This window comes from Notamacropus eugenii, chromosome 2, assembly GCF_028372415.1.
Source record: "Notamacropus eugenii isolate mMacEug1 chromosome 2, mMacEug1.pri_v2, whole genome shotgun sequence".
Taxonomy (NCBI): Eukaryota; Metazoa; Chordata; class Mammalia; order Diprotodontia; family Macropodidae; genus Notamacropus; species Notamacropus eugenii.
This window is the reverse complement of record NC_092873.1, coordinates 482,189,486-482,208,296: the sequence shown is the minus strand read 5'-3', so window position 1 is coordinate 482,208,296 and position 18,811 is coordinate 482,189,486. Positions and strand designations below refer to the sequence as shown.

At 39.7% G+C, this 18,811-nt stretch overlaps 1 protein-coding gene across 3 annotated transcripts in view; it reads left to right on the top strand.

Moving 5' to 3' along the window:
• PBX1 (PBX homeobox 1) overlaps positions 1 to 18,811 on the top strand; it is a 327,667-nt gene that overhangs the window by 80,166 nt on the left and 228,690 nt on the right. Inside the window, exon 1 of one of the 3 annotated variants that reach the window (XM_072648768.1) lies at positions 3,209 to 3,261. The exons of the other annotated variants lie outside the window; for them this stretch is intronic. Within the exon in view, the coding sequence (XP_072504869.1) occupies positions 3,255 to 3,261 (7 nt within the window). The 5' untranslated portion in view covers positions 3,209 to 3,254. Of the gene's footprint in view, positions 1 to 3,208; positions 3,262 to 18,811 lie in introns of those variants that run through there. 3 annotated transcript variants of the gene reach the window in all.

Sequence of the window (18,811 nt, the reverse complement as noted above, 5' to 3'; positions counted from 1 at the left end):
TGTGACACAAACTTCAACATCACAACACAAAGTGGAAAGAAATATTTTATTTCATGAGACTCTTAAAAGATGAAGGGTATTTGGCTGGGTCTCTGTCTTTGGGATAGTCTTAATGCTACAGTGCACATTATCCAGTAGAATGTAAACTCCTTGATGCCAAGAACTGTTTCTTTTTGACTTAGTATCTCCATCATTAGCACAGACAGTAGATATTTAATAATTGCTTGTTGATGGATTGATTGTTTCATTTTTGTCTTTGTATCCCCAACTCATTGACTGACACTCAATAGATACTTTTTGAATGGAACTTCATTGACTCTGATGGAGGCATTAGCCTTCTTTGACCTTTCATACACAGACATACAGCATCACCCATGCTTCCATAATGACCAAATGCAAATCGTGCCCACCTGTCTATCCTGTATCTCTGTAATGCTTTTTCTTCAAAGACCTGGGAGAATTTTCACACCTATTATCTCATTTATTCTTACAACATCACTAAGAAGTAGTTTGTCATGTGTAATGTAAGGTCTCAAAAATCACCGTTGCTGGGCTGCCTGCTGTGACCATAAGTGTGAAGTTGGCAGTTGGACTTAGCAGGGTAACCTCAGTCAGCAGAGCTTAGACCTCCTCCCCCCCCCCCCCCCCCAAGAGAGTGTACGTCTGCTCTTTGTTTAGGCTCAGGTGTCTGAGACAAATGCATATCTTGCCTTTTTGGCTATACTATTCTTAGCCGAAGATCCATTGGGATCATTAGTATACACATGCCCTGCTTGAAGGAACGTCATTGTATAAAAATCCAAACTTGCAAAGGATGATACATTAAAGGGTGATTATTAATATTAACAAGAGCACCTTCATCTTAAAAAAAGGAATCACAGCAGGTTTCCACTAAATAGGTAACTGTAATGGTGCATTTAAGAGTATAATTTGATTTCCTCTCAATGTTACTGACACACATCTATTGGGTAAAGTGAGGTATATTTGTAAAATGTGACAGTGTTCTCTCTTTCCCATGGATAGTTAGGAACATGCCTCGGGGTAGTGGTATTTCCTGTTTTTAATTAATAGTAGATTGGGGATAGAATTGCTACTAGAAACCTTGGAACCAAGTTTGCCCATTTCTATACTTTGCCTCCCTCCCCTGAAACACTAGACTGTCTCTCATGTTTAGCATTCCCTTCTCCCCTTAGCCTCATAGAATCCCTAGCTTCCTTCAAAAGGCAGGTCAGACACCACTTTCTACATGAGAACTGTCCAGTGCCTCTGATCTTAAATTTTGTTGTATAGATAATTTATATGTGTGTATATATATGTGTGTGTGTGTGTGTATACTTATATGTGTAACTGTTGTGTTTCCCTGATAGAATGGAAGTTCTTTGAAGGCTATGCTTTTTTGATTCATGTCTTTCTATCACCAGCACCTAGCATACAGTGCCTGACAGTAGGTGCTTAATAAATGTTTATTGATTGATTGATCTCAATGTATTTGATTTCTTAAAGATTGTCAGGTAAAGTCAATTTCAGAAAGAATTCTGAAAGGTATCTTCTTCATTAATCAAATGTAATCATTTAAAAATAAATCCCATATATGTAAGTATGAGTGGGTAGACATATGTGTGGGCATCTCTCTGTCTCTCTCTCTCTCTGTCTCTCTCTCTTTCTCTCTTTCTTCCTCTCTCTCTAATCTCTTTATCTCCACCTGTCTCTCTACCTCTGTTTGTCTATCTCTTTCTATCTCTATCATCTACCTATCTTTATACTTCTACATCTATCTCTATCTGTCTTTATGCCTCTGTCTTTCTCTCTCTTTATACCTTTGTCCCTCTTTATATCCCTATCTATCATCTATCTATTATCTGTATCCATCTATCTCTTTATACCACAATCATCTATCTCTCTCTATTCATTCATCTCTTTCTTTATACATCTAGCCATCTATCTCTCTTTATACCTCTGTCTCTCTCTTCATACATCTATCTCTATCTTTCTCTTTGTCTCTATCCATCTATCTCTCTTTATACACCTCTCTCCATCTTTCTATCTTTCTACACCTATATCTGTATAGCTATATAGATATGTGTTTATATACATACACACATGATGTGTGGGGCACTATAAAAATTTTAGTGCCTTAGTTTGGGTTGACCGCCTTATTACTCACGAGTGAGCTATACAGGTCTTCCTTAACAAGTGGCAATAAAGACTTTATAGCCCCCCTTACACCATCACATATTTTTGTTTAGGCCACATATTGTCTTTTTCTTTTTAAGTCTCCCTTTGCTCTTGTCCCTCTCAAGTACCTTAGTTGCCATGGTAACAGTTATATCGTTGCTGTGGGTGGAGCTCAGTTACATCCTCATGTGAGAGACACTTTGATGGAATCTGCGTAGATAGTCTGACCTTAAAAAGTCAAGAGTGACTGGGCCCCTGGCCTGGACACTTGTGGCATTTTTCTTTAATTGTTGTGTTAAGTCCTGTTTATCAAACTGCCTGGTTGCTGCCTCCACCTTAATAATTCTTTGTATGTACCCATAGTTCTGTCCTACAGGAAAGGCAAGAATCTCACATCTAAAATCTAGTAACTGATAGATACGTCATTGCTAAGTACTTTGAATACAGTGCCATTCTCTACCGATACTGGTATCCATTAAATGTGGCAATCTTATTGAAAATACAACAAAAAATCTGACAATACTAACTTGTCTTCAGAATTCTCCCCACAAACATATCAAAAGTTTTCCTTTTATGAGGTTTTCATTTAATTTAAAAAAATCAGTATTCATGAATTATATTGGATCATCGAACCATTTCTTTGCTTTGTCTTTCCCTGGTTTAGATTTTAGCACTGTGTTTGTCTTATAAATATTGGGAAATGGCAAACCACTCCAGTGTCTTTGCCAAGAAAACCCCAAATGGGGTCACAAAGAGTCGGAAACAACTGGAAACAACAGGACAACAATAAGAGTGTCTTATAAAAGTTGTCTTGTAGTTCACGTTGAAATTTTTAGGTTTCCTTCTATAGGTTGATAAATTTAATTTCCCCTTCTAGCATATTTTCTTTTTCAAGTAGTTTAAGTTGATGATTCCTTGAAAAATTTCTGTTTTACTATAATATTGTCCCTGAATCCTTGTGTAGGGAGGTAACTAGGATTTTTCCTGGATTTAGTAAGTTAGTAAGGCTGGGACCCTTACCACTAACCCTCAGTTCTTGTTTTCCAGGGTAGTAGACCTATCTGTCCATCAGATGTTGAATGAAAGGTAGGATTGTCTGTACCTAGTTATTATGACTTACCATATTTGTGTTGTGTATGCAATTTTGTGTTTTTATAGTAGATGTGGGCAATATTTTGACGAATTTTTTTGAAAGACAGCCTGTATGGAAATACCAAAACACACACAGACACAGACACACACACACACACACACATACACACACACAATATGAGAAATGCCATCAATAAAAGCAGATTCAGCAAAATGAGTACTACTAGTACATAAAAAATTGTGAATATTTTCTTAATGGCATACTGTGTTTGATTAGCAAAGCCAGTGGATCAGGCTAAAGTCTCATTCTGGGTACACTGAGTGCTTATGGATTATCATGTGACTCATTAATAGGTTTTCTTAAACATATATATTTCAGACCTGGGACCTTTCTTCTATAGTAGGCAGAAGAGAAACTGTGAAACACAGTTTTTCGTTGCCATTGGAGAGGACTCTGTTGTTTTGTTTGCCCTGTTGCCTTTAAGGCTTAGTGTTAAGTTGTTCCACATGAACTTTACCATAATCTAGCTTTTCCTTCTTCATTTACTAAGCTCCCCAAGGAGATATGGACTTAGGACAGCCTATGGTATTGTTGGGTACAGACTGCCAGTCTACTACCTGTAATTTCTCATCAATTAATCCATTTACTAGTCAACGTCTTGATCATTTTAACTTGACTGTTGTATTTTCTCAGTATCAGGTGCTCAGCTCATTTCTTTGATTAGGTATCTAATTATTTTATTCACAAACCCCACAGTAAAATCAGAACATTAAGAATTGGACACACTCTTATGCACAACAGTTTAAGAATAAATAAGACTGAGTTAGTTTAGTTCTTAACTCTGATTTCTAATTTTTATGATATCATTGACAAAGTAGATTTGGGGAAACCAGATGGAATTCTTGAATTAGTCTCAGGGACCTGAAAAAGTTGTGGTGGGAGAGGAAGGAACAGTAAATCAAACTTACCCACATGCTGACATGCTTATTTCTTTGTAGGCTGAATAGGGTACATAGCTATCATCTTTCTTTTATTTTTTGAAAAAGACACTGAAATAGCTTGGGTTCCGGATGAAAGTTCTAGTTAGAGCAAAACAGTTTTGTAAACCCAGTATTGGGGGAAAATTTTCATATAGCCTTCAAAGTGATTTCTGGGCAAACCTGATATTCTTTGAATGTCAACAGTGACAGAAGTCTAGAAACATAGACCTTTTTTAAATCAGGGAACCAGGAGGGGAAGAAGAAGAAGGAAGAGAAACCAAAAGAAAGCCATCCCCAAATGAAAATTGGGCAGAAAGGGAAAGAGAAATTGATTCACTGTTTTACCCAGGGAGGAGCACACAAAGGAAACAAACCACGTAGATACCACCAAGTCCACTTATTTAATTAATTATTTTACTTATTGGAGAAGCTCATCGTTGCTTAGCCTCTGGGCACGTTTACAAGTATGATATAAAAAAGACAGTCCCTGCCATTACTCTTTACAATCTACAATAGATAACATATAAACAAGACATATTTTCACAAACAGACACATGCATCCAGATACACTTTAAACAAACACCAGTAAACAATTAAAATGGATATTAAATTAGTAAGAGAAAGATGGCTTTTGTAATTAGCAATAGTAATAATACAGATTTAAGAATTAGATACAGATTTGGCTCTGATTTGGTTATTTCCATATTGAAGAACCCAGGAAAAACAGTTTTGTTTCACCTTCAGCTAAGAGTGTCAGGTATTGGCCTGTGGGTTAGTGTTCCAGTAGTCTAGCCTGGGCAATGCTGAATAACACCACTCACCTTCATGGGCCATCATCCGTATAGAGGCAAATTAGAGCAATGACATAAGCTACAAATCACAAGCTGTTGTTAACTTAAGTCTGAGCCACAGCATCATTTCATCCTGGTCCTCTTGGACTTAATTTGATTTCCTTTACTACCTGCCCCTCCCCCCATCCCAGAACTAATACTTATATTCCATCATTATTAACTTTGGTGATGACCTAGTACCCTTCCATTGGGACATCCTTCGGACTTTGCAACCTTTGAGACGGTAAATAGCCTGTGCTGAGCCCTAAGGGCATAGGTGTATTATAGCTGAAGTTACAAAGACAAAGGAAGTGTACCATTCAGTGTTTCTACTGTCCTTTGTGTTGTACTGCTTATCCTTCCGAGGAATTGAAATGACCTTTATACATTACTGTGATTCTAATTGGAAGGCAGATTAAAACTATTTTAAAGTTTATCGAGTATCTCACTTTACTGACATTGGGAAGGGAAGGTTAAAACCATGACCTTGATTTTCTTGTCTCCACAACATACAAATACTTCCATGATTTCTAGATGCATTATTATAATGGAACATATTGAAAGCCCACAGTAGGTTTGGCACTATACAAGCCCATCGAGGCTTAAGGTCTAGTGCTCAATCTGTTGTGTTCCATCAACTTCCCCAAGACACATGTAACCAAAAATTTAAAATGACTTAAAGATCAACTGGGAACGTGGTGATTGCAGACACATATTGTGCTTATGATCTAGAACTCGGGCAGCATTAACTCATTCCTTCTCATCACATCCTTTTTGACGGAGGAAGGCTGATTTTAGCAATAGAGCATGGGGCCTAAAATGGTGGCCGATGAGCTCATCGAGAGGAACTTGAATGGCATTTGTATGATTCATTGTGCTTTGCGTGTAGTAGCAATATTCATGTAAATTTCACTTTATTTTATTTGGAACTCCATTTACTTCCTCAGTATTTTTATTTATCTTATAATAACCTCCCCTAAGAGTGTCCGTTGTGTGAAGCTTTGTGAGAGGTATAAATGTTGTGGTTGTTGGGGGTTTGGGGTACCCATTGAATTCCTTAGCATAGTGTTTCACATGTAGTAGGCATTGAAGAAATAAGCATTTCCCAGTACAAGTATTTTCCATTTAAATCATGTAATATGCTTCAACATGAGTATGGATTACTTAATAAGAATACAGTGTGGGCCAGGCAGCCTCTTTACCTTCCTTCTGTCTCCATCAGTGGTTGAATCATATATTCTTGGAGCTGGGAGAAACCTTCAAAATCATCTTGTCCAGCCTCTTCATCTGTATATGGATTCAACCTCATCCATGGATCAATCAACAAGCATTTATTAAGTGTTAACTTTGTGCCGTGCTTACTATCCTCTTCCAGCATATGTCTGGAGTCTTTTCTTCTAAAGTTACATTCCATCTGCTGTCTTTATATCTTGCATGTGACTATTTATGTACAGAGGCAGCTAGGTGGCACAGTAGCTAAAGCATCAGGCCTGAAGTCAGGAAGACCTGAGTTCAAATCTGGCCTCAGACACTTCCTAGGTGTGACCCTGGGCAAGTTACTTAACCCTATTTACCTTGCTTGACTTATCTATAAAATGAGCTAGGGAAGGAAATAGCAAACCACTCCAGTGTCTTTGCTGAGAAAATTCTAAATGGGGTCATGAAGAGTCTGAAACAACTGAAGAAATACAACAGTAATTTTATTTATATGTTTTCTTAGCCTTAGACTATAAACTCCTTGAGGGTTTTGTCTTTCTTTGTATTCCCAGTGTTTAGCACAGTACCTGGCATTTAATAAATATTTAAAAATGCTTGTTGATTGATTTTGATGGGGAAAGGAAGGGGCCGTTAATAGCATTTCACATGTGTCATCACAAGGCCAAAAATTTCTCCCCTTTTCTCTATAGATTTAGGGATACCCAAGACCATGGAGAAGAGCCTGTGTGGTGACACATCTTTGTTTCCGAGGGGGGGGATGTATCTTGCCTCTTTGTTGCTCCTTGGGCCCTGGCTTTAATCTGGGAAAGTGGGATTCAGGTTGAAGCCTTTGAGATGAGTTCCCTGCTTCTTCTAAATTTGTGGAAATAAATTTGGCATCTTGGGATGGAGAGCTGAACTGTGTGTTAGTTCATACCTGAGAGTTAACCTCTATACCCTATGGGTGGCCCCTCAGGGTGATGCAGAGATTATTGGCTCTGTCCTTAGAGATGAGGACTCCCAAGTAAGATCTCTATCTAGGGCTTAGAGATCTTGGAGAATTCTTCCCTTCTGAGCCTAGGAGGAAGGAGGAGCTGAAGCTTGGAGATGGTGAAGGGGGTGGGGGGTGGGGAGAGAAGAAGGGGGTCGGAGGAGATGGGGGAGAAAAGGAGGAACAACTGTAAAAAATGTTAATTTATTAATCACTGAATATATAGTAGTTCATCTGAAATGCTGTTGCTATGCCAACACCCTGGGAGTTTATTTTCTTAATCCAAGAGAGGAGAGCTCAGTCCCCTGCTTCCCTGCTGTGTCATTTGAATATGCTGCTGCCACCATGGTATCTGTTTTAAGGGGGTGGGGGGTGATAACAGGCAAGGGAGGGAGGGAAACTAGGCTAAACCACCAAAGCAGTCAAATGCAAAGCAGTAAGAGGCCTTTCTCAGTACGACTTAGTAAAAATGACACAAATTAATATACTCTACTTAAACCAGACCAAGATTAATGGTTCCCTTTCAGTGCGGCTTAGCCCAACTGTCACTCGACAGGCGTTTGTCGGACAAAATCAACACTAATCAACATTTATTCGTCTCTTGCCCTTGGGTCTGAGGAGCGCACGCGGGCTGCACCATTCTCCCGCTCATCTCGCCACGCTTTTCACCCTCCATCCAGCTTCGCCATATATCACCCTTCCTCGTTGTGCCGCTCCTAGTACGGATCCACACGCTCAGCTATCAGGGTACATTAGAGGCATGATAGATTTTCTGTTTTAATTTACATCTATTATATTACAACATAACAGATTTTGATTCAGTGGAGACCAGTGTCTCCTATAGCCAGACTCCTTGGGAGGATTTGTGCATTAACTTATTAAGGTTCGTTAGAATGCGGCTTCAAATATTCTCTCTCTCTCTCTCTCTCTCTCTCTCTCTCTCTCTCTCTCTCTCTCTCTCTCTCTCTCTCCTCGCCATTACCTTGCTCAGGAGCACTCAGCTTATTTTCTGAAGACTTTACTCTCTGTGTTGGGTCACATGGGACTGACCACATTTCCTCTCCCTGCTCCCAATGCTCATTTGATTGAACCTTTATGGAACAAAAATGAATATTACAAGTTCTGTCTTCCATGCATTCTTAGTGTGGGGTAAATGAACCTTTTAGAATCATGTGGCCCAGAGCTATTGGAATATCTCTTTTTTAGCACTTCCCTCTAGCCTTCCAACCTTCTTCCTTATTTCTGTGTCTTTTGTGTTCCAATCACTTGGGTTCTTGAGGCTATTTATTTATTTTTCTGTTATAGAGAAAGTGGAATAATTTCTCCAGACTGCTTGCAAAAATAAAATGTCAAAAGTATCAGAAGTATCAGACCAGGAGGGTTGAGAAAAGAGCGTGGGGTGATATGAAAACAGAGAAACCTGTGTCATGGAAACTTGGGCTCATTGAGACCACAACCTTCCCAAATCACTTTATTTTAGTTTTATAAAAAGGTGGGGCTATATATTAGAACTCTTTTCTAAATGGAGTAGGCACCTATGTAGACCTATAGGTTTAGGGTATCTTAAGTACTTGTACTTCCTCAGAAAATTCCAGGGAAATTGTCCATTTTGAAAGCTTATTTGGGTGGAGTGGGGTAGGGAGATTATGTTGTTTTCTGTAGTGGAGTGAGACTTGTCAGTTTTATGTTGTCTCTTCCTTCCTCTTCTTGCCTTCAAGAAATTACAAGTGCATAGGGAACAGTCACCTTGATTTATTGTGTTACTTGGGTTTTTTTGGTGATCCAGAGTGGTCATATTTGGTGGTAAAGAAAAACAGACTGAGACCAGGTATCTGATAAGTACAGAAGAAGGTTGTCTCATCTGCTGTCTGTTCATGTTTCAAGGCGCTCGTTCCATATTTGTACGAGTCATTTGGCCTTGGAAGTTTTGAATCTACAACCCTTCCTTCTACAGATGAGGACTAGCAAATTGAAATCACCATCTTCCCGTTTGTCCTTTTCCTCTTCTAGTTTGTGTTACCTCTTTTGTTACTGTCTCTGCATCCCTAGCACCAACATCATCTCTTGCATGTGGTGGGTGCTTAATGAATGGCTTTTGTTAGAAACTTGTGATTGGTCAAATCTCTAGAGAGACATGCATTTTTACTCATAGTGAGCCACCTAGGTGCCAGAAAGCCCTGGCATTTTTTAACCTGACCTTTCCAGACTGGAATGGAGGTCTTTAGAAGACCAGGGGGCACTGAAAACATGGGCAGAACTGAGAGGTGTGTTATTGTGCCCATCTGTGCATGTGGCCACTGGAGTTTATGATGTGTTAGAAGGAGAGCTTGATGCTTTCATTTAAGTTTCTTATTACTCAGCAGTAAAGTAAATGACGCTTAGTATAACTTTGCACTTATAGGACTGTAGCTCAATTGAAAAAACAAAACTCCACAACAGGAGTGGCTCTGGAGCATGCTTGAGCTTTGAAGGCTGACCTCATTAATTTTAATGATGGGAAAAATTCTCCAGCTGGGGCTGAGAATAAAATGAGAAAAAAATTAAGTGAATTCTGGAAGGCCTTATTTGATGCATAGAAAGGAGTCAGAATGATATCTCATTTTGATTGGACTTTTATGGAACAAAAATAGATATTGTAAGTTCTGTCTTCTCTGCACTCCTGATACGTGTTTAAGGTGGTAAATAAGGCATTTTCTTTACAATTCAATGAAGGAATCTAGAAAGAAAAGTATTTTATTGATATCGTTGGAGGCCATGCCCAAGATGGACACAGTAGATATTTGGTCATGTCTAGAAAGGCATGTGTTTACTAAATGGTGTAAAGCCAAAGGGACATTGAAAAGATAAAGAAAAGCCTATACTGTAACAAGCAAAAGAACTGATGGTATGGTGGCTGAAACCACTGTCTGCAAAGATTTCTAAGTTCAAATACTAGCTGTGACACTAGTCTTGGACACCTCTTTCTTTATCTGTAAAATTTAGAAACTTATCCAAAGGAGAGCCACTATAAGTAGATACTGCATGTGATAAATTTAACTTAAACTCAAACATAGTAATGACTAATAAGATTTGGATTATTGTATCCATGTCCTCCATTTTGTAAAGTCTACTAAGCTCAATTGTTGACTTTGAGTAAAGGATTGTATCTTTAAGTGTTACCTGTGAGGGTCTGTGAACAACTAGTTCTTGTCCAGAATCTAGTCCATATCTGGAACTCTGTTCATAGATGAAAAGCCAACTGAGCATTCACAAAGTTATTTAGATGATGCACAAAAAAGGAACAGTCTTTCCACAAGAGAATTTCTTAAGCCTCCAAGCTTCTGATCATCCTCTTTGGCATTGTCCTGTTTGACAGAAGAAAAAGATGTAGGCTTCTGCATCCGTCAGGTGTGGCCCCAGGTGTAGTTAAAGTGGCACTTCGTGACTAAGTAGGGCCATCTGACTCTCAGTGGGATGCAGGGAGGGTGTCCATTAATATTTAGTGTTTCCTTTGAAATTCATCTTTTTCCAGAGAAAGCTTCAAGATAGAAGTCAAGGGCACTTGTGTTGCTGCTATGGGTGTGTGTGTGTGTGTGTGTGTGTGTGTGTGTGTGTGTGTGTGTGTGTGTGTGTGTGTGTGTGTGTGATGGGAAAGACTGGTGGTTGCCAAGTAGCAGGGAATGGACATAATCATGTTACCTAGCAACAGCGGTGGCGTGGTCACTTGCGCCTGTTTCTGCACCTCTTCCGGTTTTTTTTCCTGTTGGAAAATACAGATGGCTTCTGTGAATCACTGTCTGCCTTGACCACAACTGTTGGGGGAGAATAATTATGCGCATGGTAGATAAATGCAGAGGCACCTTGGAAAGTGTTTGACTTTCTCAGTTGTATAGGGCAGGGGATCTAATTCTCCATTGCATGAATTGGTTTTCTTATTTATTTAAGACCATTGCACAGAGCCAGGGTGACTTTTAAGCCAGAGCAGAGGACTTATGAAAGTACAAGATTCCTTGGGTACAGCCTGGGCTGAACCTGACAAGTCTTTTTCCTGCATGCGTGAATAGAAAGTAGGCAGGTTTTCTGATAGGAAGAGTGAGAGAGAAACACACAGAGAGAATGAGGGACCCACTGAGAAAGAAAAGGAGCAGAGTGTGACTCCTGATTGTTCATCGGGGCCAGAGGAACAAAGCAGGCGGGAGAGATAAATGCAACCAAACCCTGCTGGCTTGCCCTTTCTCAGAGCTCTGGCTATCACTCCTCACACATGACACTTCTCAATGAGGTCACCTGCTTGCGTTTTCCAAAGCAGCTCGTTTGGCAGAGCCCTTCAGAATATCACAGTGTATCAGGCTGGCCTGGACCATCTTGGCAGATGTGCATGTATGGAGGGAATTAGAGTGAGGCTGGAATGGTTGTTGTGGATGGTACAAGAAATTGGGGTGGGTTGTGAGGGAGGAGAGAGAGAGAGAGAGAGAGAGAGAGAGAGAGAGAGAGAGAGAGAGAGAGAGAGAGAGAGAGAGAGTGTGTGTCAGTCTTGAGTCCTTTGGAGATGTAGCACTGGGTAATGTCTGCTTGCCACTTTTCCCATTGGGAAGAAGAAAGGAAATCGGTGGCCATTTACATTCAGCTGGTCTTCTGTGATGTCCAAATGGGGGATATTTCTGCTTTCTTCTTGTCTCCTTCTCCAGTCATGAAAATGAAAGAGACTCTGAGAAACAGGATAGAGGAGGATTGTGGGTAACTTTCCACATACGGCACTTGCTCAGTCCTCATTTATTTATCATCTTAGCCATAGACTCTTTCTTCCACTAGGGTTAAAGAGGCTTCTTTCTTTTTGAAGTATGACAACTTCTACACAGTGCCTGGCAGTCATTAATTTTTAGTGTTTCCTCTTATAACTCTGGTGGAAAGGGTTGTGGGATCATTCTGTTCATTTTTATAGATGAGAGGACCCAGAAACATTAATAAAGTAAGTTGCCTGGGACTAAGTGTTGGTACAGAGAAGAGATGCAAATTAACATATGAGAAAAGGTAGTGAGTCAACAAACCTTTGTTAAGCACCTACTATGTGCCAGGCAGGCACTGTGCTAAGTCCTGAGGCTACAAAGAAAGGCAAAAGATAGTCCCTGATCTCAAGGAGCTCACAGTATAATGGAAGAGAAAACATACATACAGCATATAGGTAGATAGTTATAGATATAGATGTACATATATGTATGCATTATATATAATATATTAAATGTATACATACACACATATACACATATAAATACATACACACATATATACACACATAATACATATGCATGTACACATACACATACATATAGGATAAATTGGACATAATCTCAGAGTGAAAGCCCTATGATTAAAGAGAACTGGGAAAGATTTCCTGTAGAAAATAGGTCTTTAGGTGAGACTTGAAGGAAGTCAGGGAAGCCAGGAGATGGCAGTGAGGAGGGAGAGAGTCCCAGTCATCGGGGACAGACAGCCTGTGAAAATGGCCAAAGGTGGGATATGGAATATCATTTGTGAGGAATAGCTAGGTGTCCAGTGGCATTAATCACAGAATATATGGAAGGGTTGAGTAAGGGGGAAGAAGACAGGAAGCATGGGAATATTTGGCTATTTGGGGCTAATGTAGGAGAGTATTATGAAGGGGAGGTGGCCTCTGAGGTTGGATACTTCCAGAGAGTAAGGTTAGGAATTCATAGTGATCTTTGCCTTCTTTCTGCTAGAGGGTACTTTTTCAAAGTTGAATAGAGAGCAGGATGAGTTCCAATGGTAAGGAAGTCAGCTGCGTTGCAATAAGGTATTGTAGATAACAAGCATTTGTTAAGTTCTTACTCTGTGCTGGCTACTGTGCTAAGCATCAAAGATACAAATACAAACAGATTCCTTGCCTTCAAGGAGTTTATATTCTAATAGGAGTAGCCAATGCATAAAAGGGAGCTGGAAAGGGGTGAGAGACCTAAGGTGGCAAAGTCCTTAACATCTAGAATCCTCTTGGAGAGGAATAGACTATTGTCTCCCAAAATAGGGGTCCCAAAAGAAACTCACTGATGTGAGGAGGGATAATGAAAGATGAAAGTAGAGTTAGCACAACCTGCAGCAGTGTAAAGCATGACCTATCTGGGCCTCTCCCCAAAGAGGCCCCCAAAGGGAGGAGGGGACAGGGATATTGCAGGCTGAGAAGGCATCTAAGAGAACTCCTAGCAGCTGTTACTTTGATTTTTAAGACTAAGCCCATAAAAAAGGTTTGGTACTGTAGTGATTCAGGACATTTCGGGACATAGAGTTCCTCAGCCTCATTCTCACGTAATTCACCTTGAGTATGGCACTGAATCTCTAGGCATCAATTTTCTCATGTATAAAATAAAGGGGATTGGACTAGAAGACTTCTAAGGTCCGTTCCAGCTCTTTGTGACCTCAGGCCACCTTAACATATATTTCAAAAAAGGCTTTCCTTCCTCTGCCTGTTTTCCATTTCTCTCCTGCCATGAGTCCTGTTAGGCACCTCAGTTAAGATTGTGAGTTTTGTTTAGCACATGGTTGCTAAACAGTATTACCTCAGCTATAGAAATAGAGAGAGGAGAAATATGAGAAGAAAGAGGGAGGAAAGTAGGACACATTGAAGACCTCTCGATAGATGTGGGTCATTTCGCTTACCAGTGCTCTCCCCCAGAAGTCCCAAGAATTTCCTTCCCTCTTTAGTATGTGAGATCTCTGCAAGAAAGGGTTTTTAACTACAGCACTGAGCTGAAACCGCCCCAAAAGTGGGGCGAGCCAATGAACTTTAGCGTTGCCTGAAAAATTTTACACCTTGATGTTGATTTTGTGTAATTATGGTAGCTTTTGTTATTCATCTACGGCCTTCTCCAAAGGGAGTGAGAACAATTGTGGTCTTTAATTCTCAAAAACAAGAAACAATCAGAAAAGCCACTGTAAAATGAAATGAAATAAAAACCTGGAAAATAGCTGAGGTCTGTTGCAATGAAGTAACTTGACTGATGTGTGTTTGTGTGTACAGAATACAATACATATATGCATGTGTATATAAAAATGTGTATATGTATATGTAAGATATATGTACATATATAAAATTGTGCTCTAGCATTTTTCTTTGCCATTTTATCTAGAAGTATTTGAACTTATTCCTTGGTTAACATGATTATATCTCTATATTTCATTATTAATATAACAATAGCCACTCATATCATCTGTCTGGTGCCTTGCTTCAGAACTTAGGATATTTTCCCTTGTTTCTCATTTTCTTCCCATCTCTATGAGGAAGGCAAGGGTAGGTAAATGTTATCTTACTGGCAGTGAGTATAGTATCACCCTATAAGTGGACAAATAAACACTTATAACCTCAAGCAAATAACTTCCATAGACCTCAGTTTCCATATCTGTAAATTGAAGTGATTGGACTCAGTGACCTTTAATGGCCTTGTCAGCTCTAAATCTATGTTTTTATGAGCACAGTAAGGTTAAGTGAGCTGGCCATGGGACAGAGTTAATAGGTGTCTGTGTTAGGTGTAGCTTTTGAGCTCTTGGACTCTCAGTGATAGGCTTTGTCCATGAGCCAACTATCTCTGCTTATGCTTGTTGTAGACCCTAGTGAACATTTCTCCCCTTTGAAAGGGAGAATAACGCAAATGTAACATAACAGGTGATTAAAATTCTCTTTCAGAAGTGCCAAGGAATGGGCAAGGCTTTTCATTTGCTCAAGTGAATAATAGGGCAAGTTGGACCCTAAGCATTGTTAACCTTGCTGTATGAGGCCCATTGTGCTTAACAGATGCTCGATAAATATTTGTTGATTTGGTTTTATTGTGACCGCAGGAACTACATTCGTTTCAAATCAGCAAGGATTTATTGACCATTTGCCATGCGCCCCAGAAAAGTTTGGCCTTGTAGATGATTCAGAAGGAATATAAGACATGACTGCTGTCTCACAGTACTGCTGGACTTCTCTGTCTGCCAGAGTAGGCTCATTCGACCATTTAATACCAAGGTATAACCACAGGCATTGAATGCTGGAGAGGGTCATGTGATCTCTATGGATTCTCAAGGGAAGTTGTCACTGAGCTTGGAAGGTGACAGTACTAAATTGGAAGGCAACATCTTTTCTTTGTCTCTGACCTTGCTCTCCTAGAGGTTAGGGTTGGAGAGTGAGTTTTTTCTGTAGTGATTATTATTTTTAAGATTAAACTGTGGACAACTGATTGATGGATTACAGATGATAACTGGGAGGTCCAAGATGTGACTTCATTTCATCAGTATTTTTCACCAGGAGCCACTTGGGTATTAATTCTGCTGTTAATTTTGTTATTAGAGACCTAGCCAAACAAAAGGAGGTGGCAAAACTCGAGGATGGTTTAACCTTGATAAAACAGCGATTTCACCAAGGATGATGTTCTCCCATCTATCTTCATCCATCACGGTCCTGCTGAAATATGCTAATGAAGCCCACAGATAGGAAGGAGTAGAGAGAAGTTAAATGGGGCGTTGCGAGCTCTCACTGTACCCCCATGACAGGGTGATGCCACTAACTGTCCAAATTTAGTACAGGAAGTCATACAAATGCTGACTCAGTTTCGGGGTGTGTGACAGACTATACTTAGAGGCTCTTTGTAACTGAGAAATCAGGAGAAAGACTTGGTAGGGGGAGGGAGGACATACAGCAGAGTGGAATACAGAGAACTATGACCAGGCTTTCCCTTCTCTTCTGCCTCTCTTGCTTGCTTTACAGCCAGTCCATAAGAGGTGTTAGAAAAGAAAAATCAGAACATGGAAGGGATTTGTTCTTAGCTGCTAGTACCAGAGTGTGACCTCCAAACGTTTTGTGATCCTCAGACAGAAGTACATCATAAAGATGGCAATATCGCTGCATTGTTCTGTTTTTGATTGGGTTAATGAGCAGCTCTTGACTCCCAGACCTTTTCAATTACGTTGGATCTAAACAAAGATTCCTGGTAAGGGTGAAAGCATCAGGGAGAGGGTGTTTTAATGGAAAGGGCATAGAACTTGGAAAACTTGAGCTGAAATTAAAATTATACCTTTGACTTTTGACCTTTGGTTTACAGTAAGTACATAATAAGTGTTTATTTTTTATTTATTATGGAAAGAAAGGTATAGAATATACAAAAATATATGACTTTGAACAGGTCAACTGTCTGGGATTTGCTTTCCAAAGACCCTTCCCACCAATAGTCTATGATTCTAGGTCACTGTTGTGATTTGTCCTTGGTTTAACTTTCATCAGATTGTAGGATTTTAAAACTAGAAAGAAACTTTTGGACCCTGTTGTCTGTTTCCTCATATTATAGATGAAGAGCCTGACCCAGCAAGGCTAAGGGACTTAGCTCATGGTTATACACCTTTGGCACTTCTTTTATAATTTCTCCCTCTACTATCCCTTCCCTTCCTCCTCTCCTTCTCTTCCTCCTCTTTCTTCCCCATCCAACCTTCCCCTTTTCTCCCTCCCTTCCACTTTTCCTTTTCTTCCTCTCCTGTTATCCTGTCTTCCCTCTGCCATGTGCCTTTCTACATCTCTCTCTAATACCAATTCAATTCAACAAACTTCCTAATGACTCTTCCTCACACTTCCCCTCTCCCCCACCAAGAATTCTCCTGTAACAAAAAATTCTAGGTAAGTAAAAACAAATCAACATGTCAGCCTTGTGTCAAGCTATATACCTGATTCTACACCTGTACTCCACAATCTCTTTGCCAAGAGATGGGAGGTAAATTTCATTGTTCATCCTCTGAAGTCTCATTTGGTCACTCCGTTCATTGATCAGTGTTCTAAAGTCTTTCACTGTTGTGCTACTATGCATTACTGGGATCATCATGTAAATTATTTAATTTTGCTTATTGTGTTCTCAGTTTATATAATTCTTCCTAGGTTTTTTCAAATTTTTCATATTTGTTGTTTCTTATTGTGATGTTCATATACCACAGTTTGTTCCACCTTCTCTAGTTGATGTGCACCACTTTATCTTAAACATTAGTCCCCTTCATGCACTCTGGTCCAACAAAATTGCTTTTCTTGTTGTTCCTTATAAATGGCACTCTACCTTCTATCTCTCTGACTTTGTGGGCTGTCCCCCATGCCTGAAATGTATTCCCTCCTCACTACTGTCTTATAGAATCTCTGGTTTTCCTCAAAGATTAAATCAACTGCTCTCTCTCTTTGTATATGTAAAGCCCTTTCTGATTTCCCAAGATTTTAGCACCTCCTTCCTCATTTCCTTGTGTTTATTTTGTTCATGTTTGCATTTTGTTTTCATTTCCTGAGAATACAAGCTCCTTGAGAGCAAGGATTGCTTAGTCTTGTCTTCCTAACCCCAGTCCTTGGCACATAGTTGGTGCAGAATAGAAACTTGTTGATTGATTGCATGTTAGTACAAAATCGCTCCTATATATATTTTTAATATTCTACACATTTCCTTCCATTCAACAAACATTTATTATGTACCTACTGTATGGCGAGCACCATAATCTGATTATGATGAAAAAAATGAAAGTCTATGTCCTCATGGAACTTACATGCTGCTAAGGGAAACATAACGTAGGATGTGTCCCTGTATGTAAATTCAAAGTAATTTCAAGAGAGAGTTGATGTTAATAATTGGGGATGGGGGACACTGGAAGTGGAGGTAGCAACCAAGATGACCCTTGAAGGAAAATAGGGATTCTAAAAGGTGGCGATCAGGAAGGAGTGTCTTCTACCTTGAGGACAGGGAGGATAGGCACCGTGTTTGCTATTATCTTGTATCCATTATAGCATATAGCCCAGAGTCTTGTGCAGAGGCAGTGCATAACAAATGTTTGTTAACTTTATGTGACATTCATAGTCCAGGAAGCCACAGGTGGAACAGGCTCAGATTTTGGCAGGTTTAATTGGTCCATCTCTCCCTTAGCAGTTTACTGTATACATTGTATTTCTTGCTACATGGTAAAACACTGAACTGTTTTGCTTTTTATATATCCAAGCACAAAGCCATTGTGTCTTCTGTAGCGGGATGGGTCACACTTTCTATCCTTATAATTTGATCCCAAGTCAAAATAAAATAATCATGGAAACATTCTTGTTTTTCAGATTATCTACTGGTCCATTTTTGTTTCCTATCAAGTTAAGTCAACAAGCATTTATTAAGGGGCTACTTTGTGCCAGGCACTGTGCCAAGCACCATTGGCCTCTCCAGATCCACATGCTACCCAAGCCAGACAATACTGAAGGCAAAGCAAATTGTAAATGTACTCTCTTTGTTACCAAACTAGCAAATAGCATTCTTGGACTTAACGAGGCAAGTGGTTTCCTTCAAGTCTGAATTAATCCCAAGTCAGTGTTCCTCCAATGTAGTTGAACCTTCAAATATACTGAATTTCTGAAGGGTCTATCTTCATGTTCTGTAGTGTACCAACCGTGACTGAGTCTGGGGGTAAGACAGGGTGGTGACTTCAGGGAAGGGGAGGGGGAAGAAGAATCAATTTCTACATTTATTTAAAATGTTGAAACATTAATTTTCTGAAGTGAAATGAAACTGAAATTCCCTAT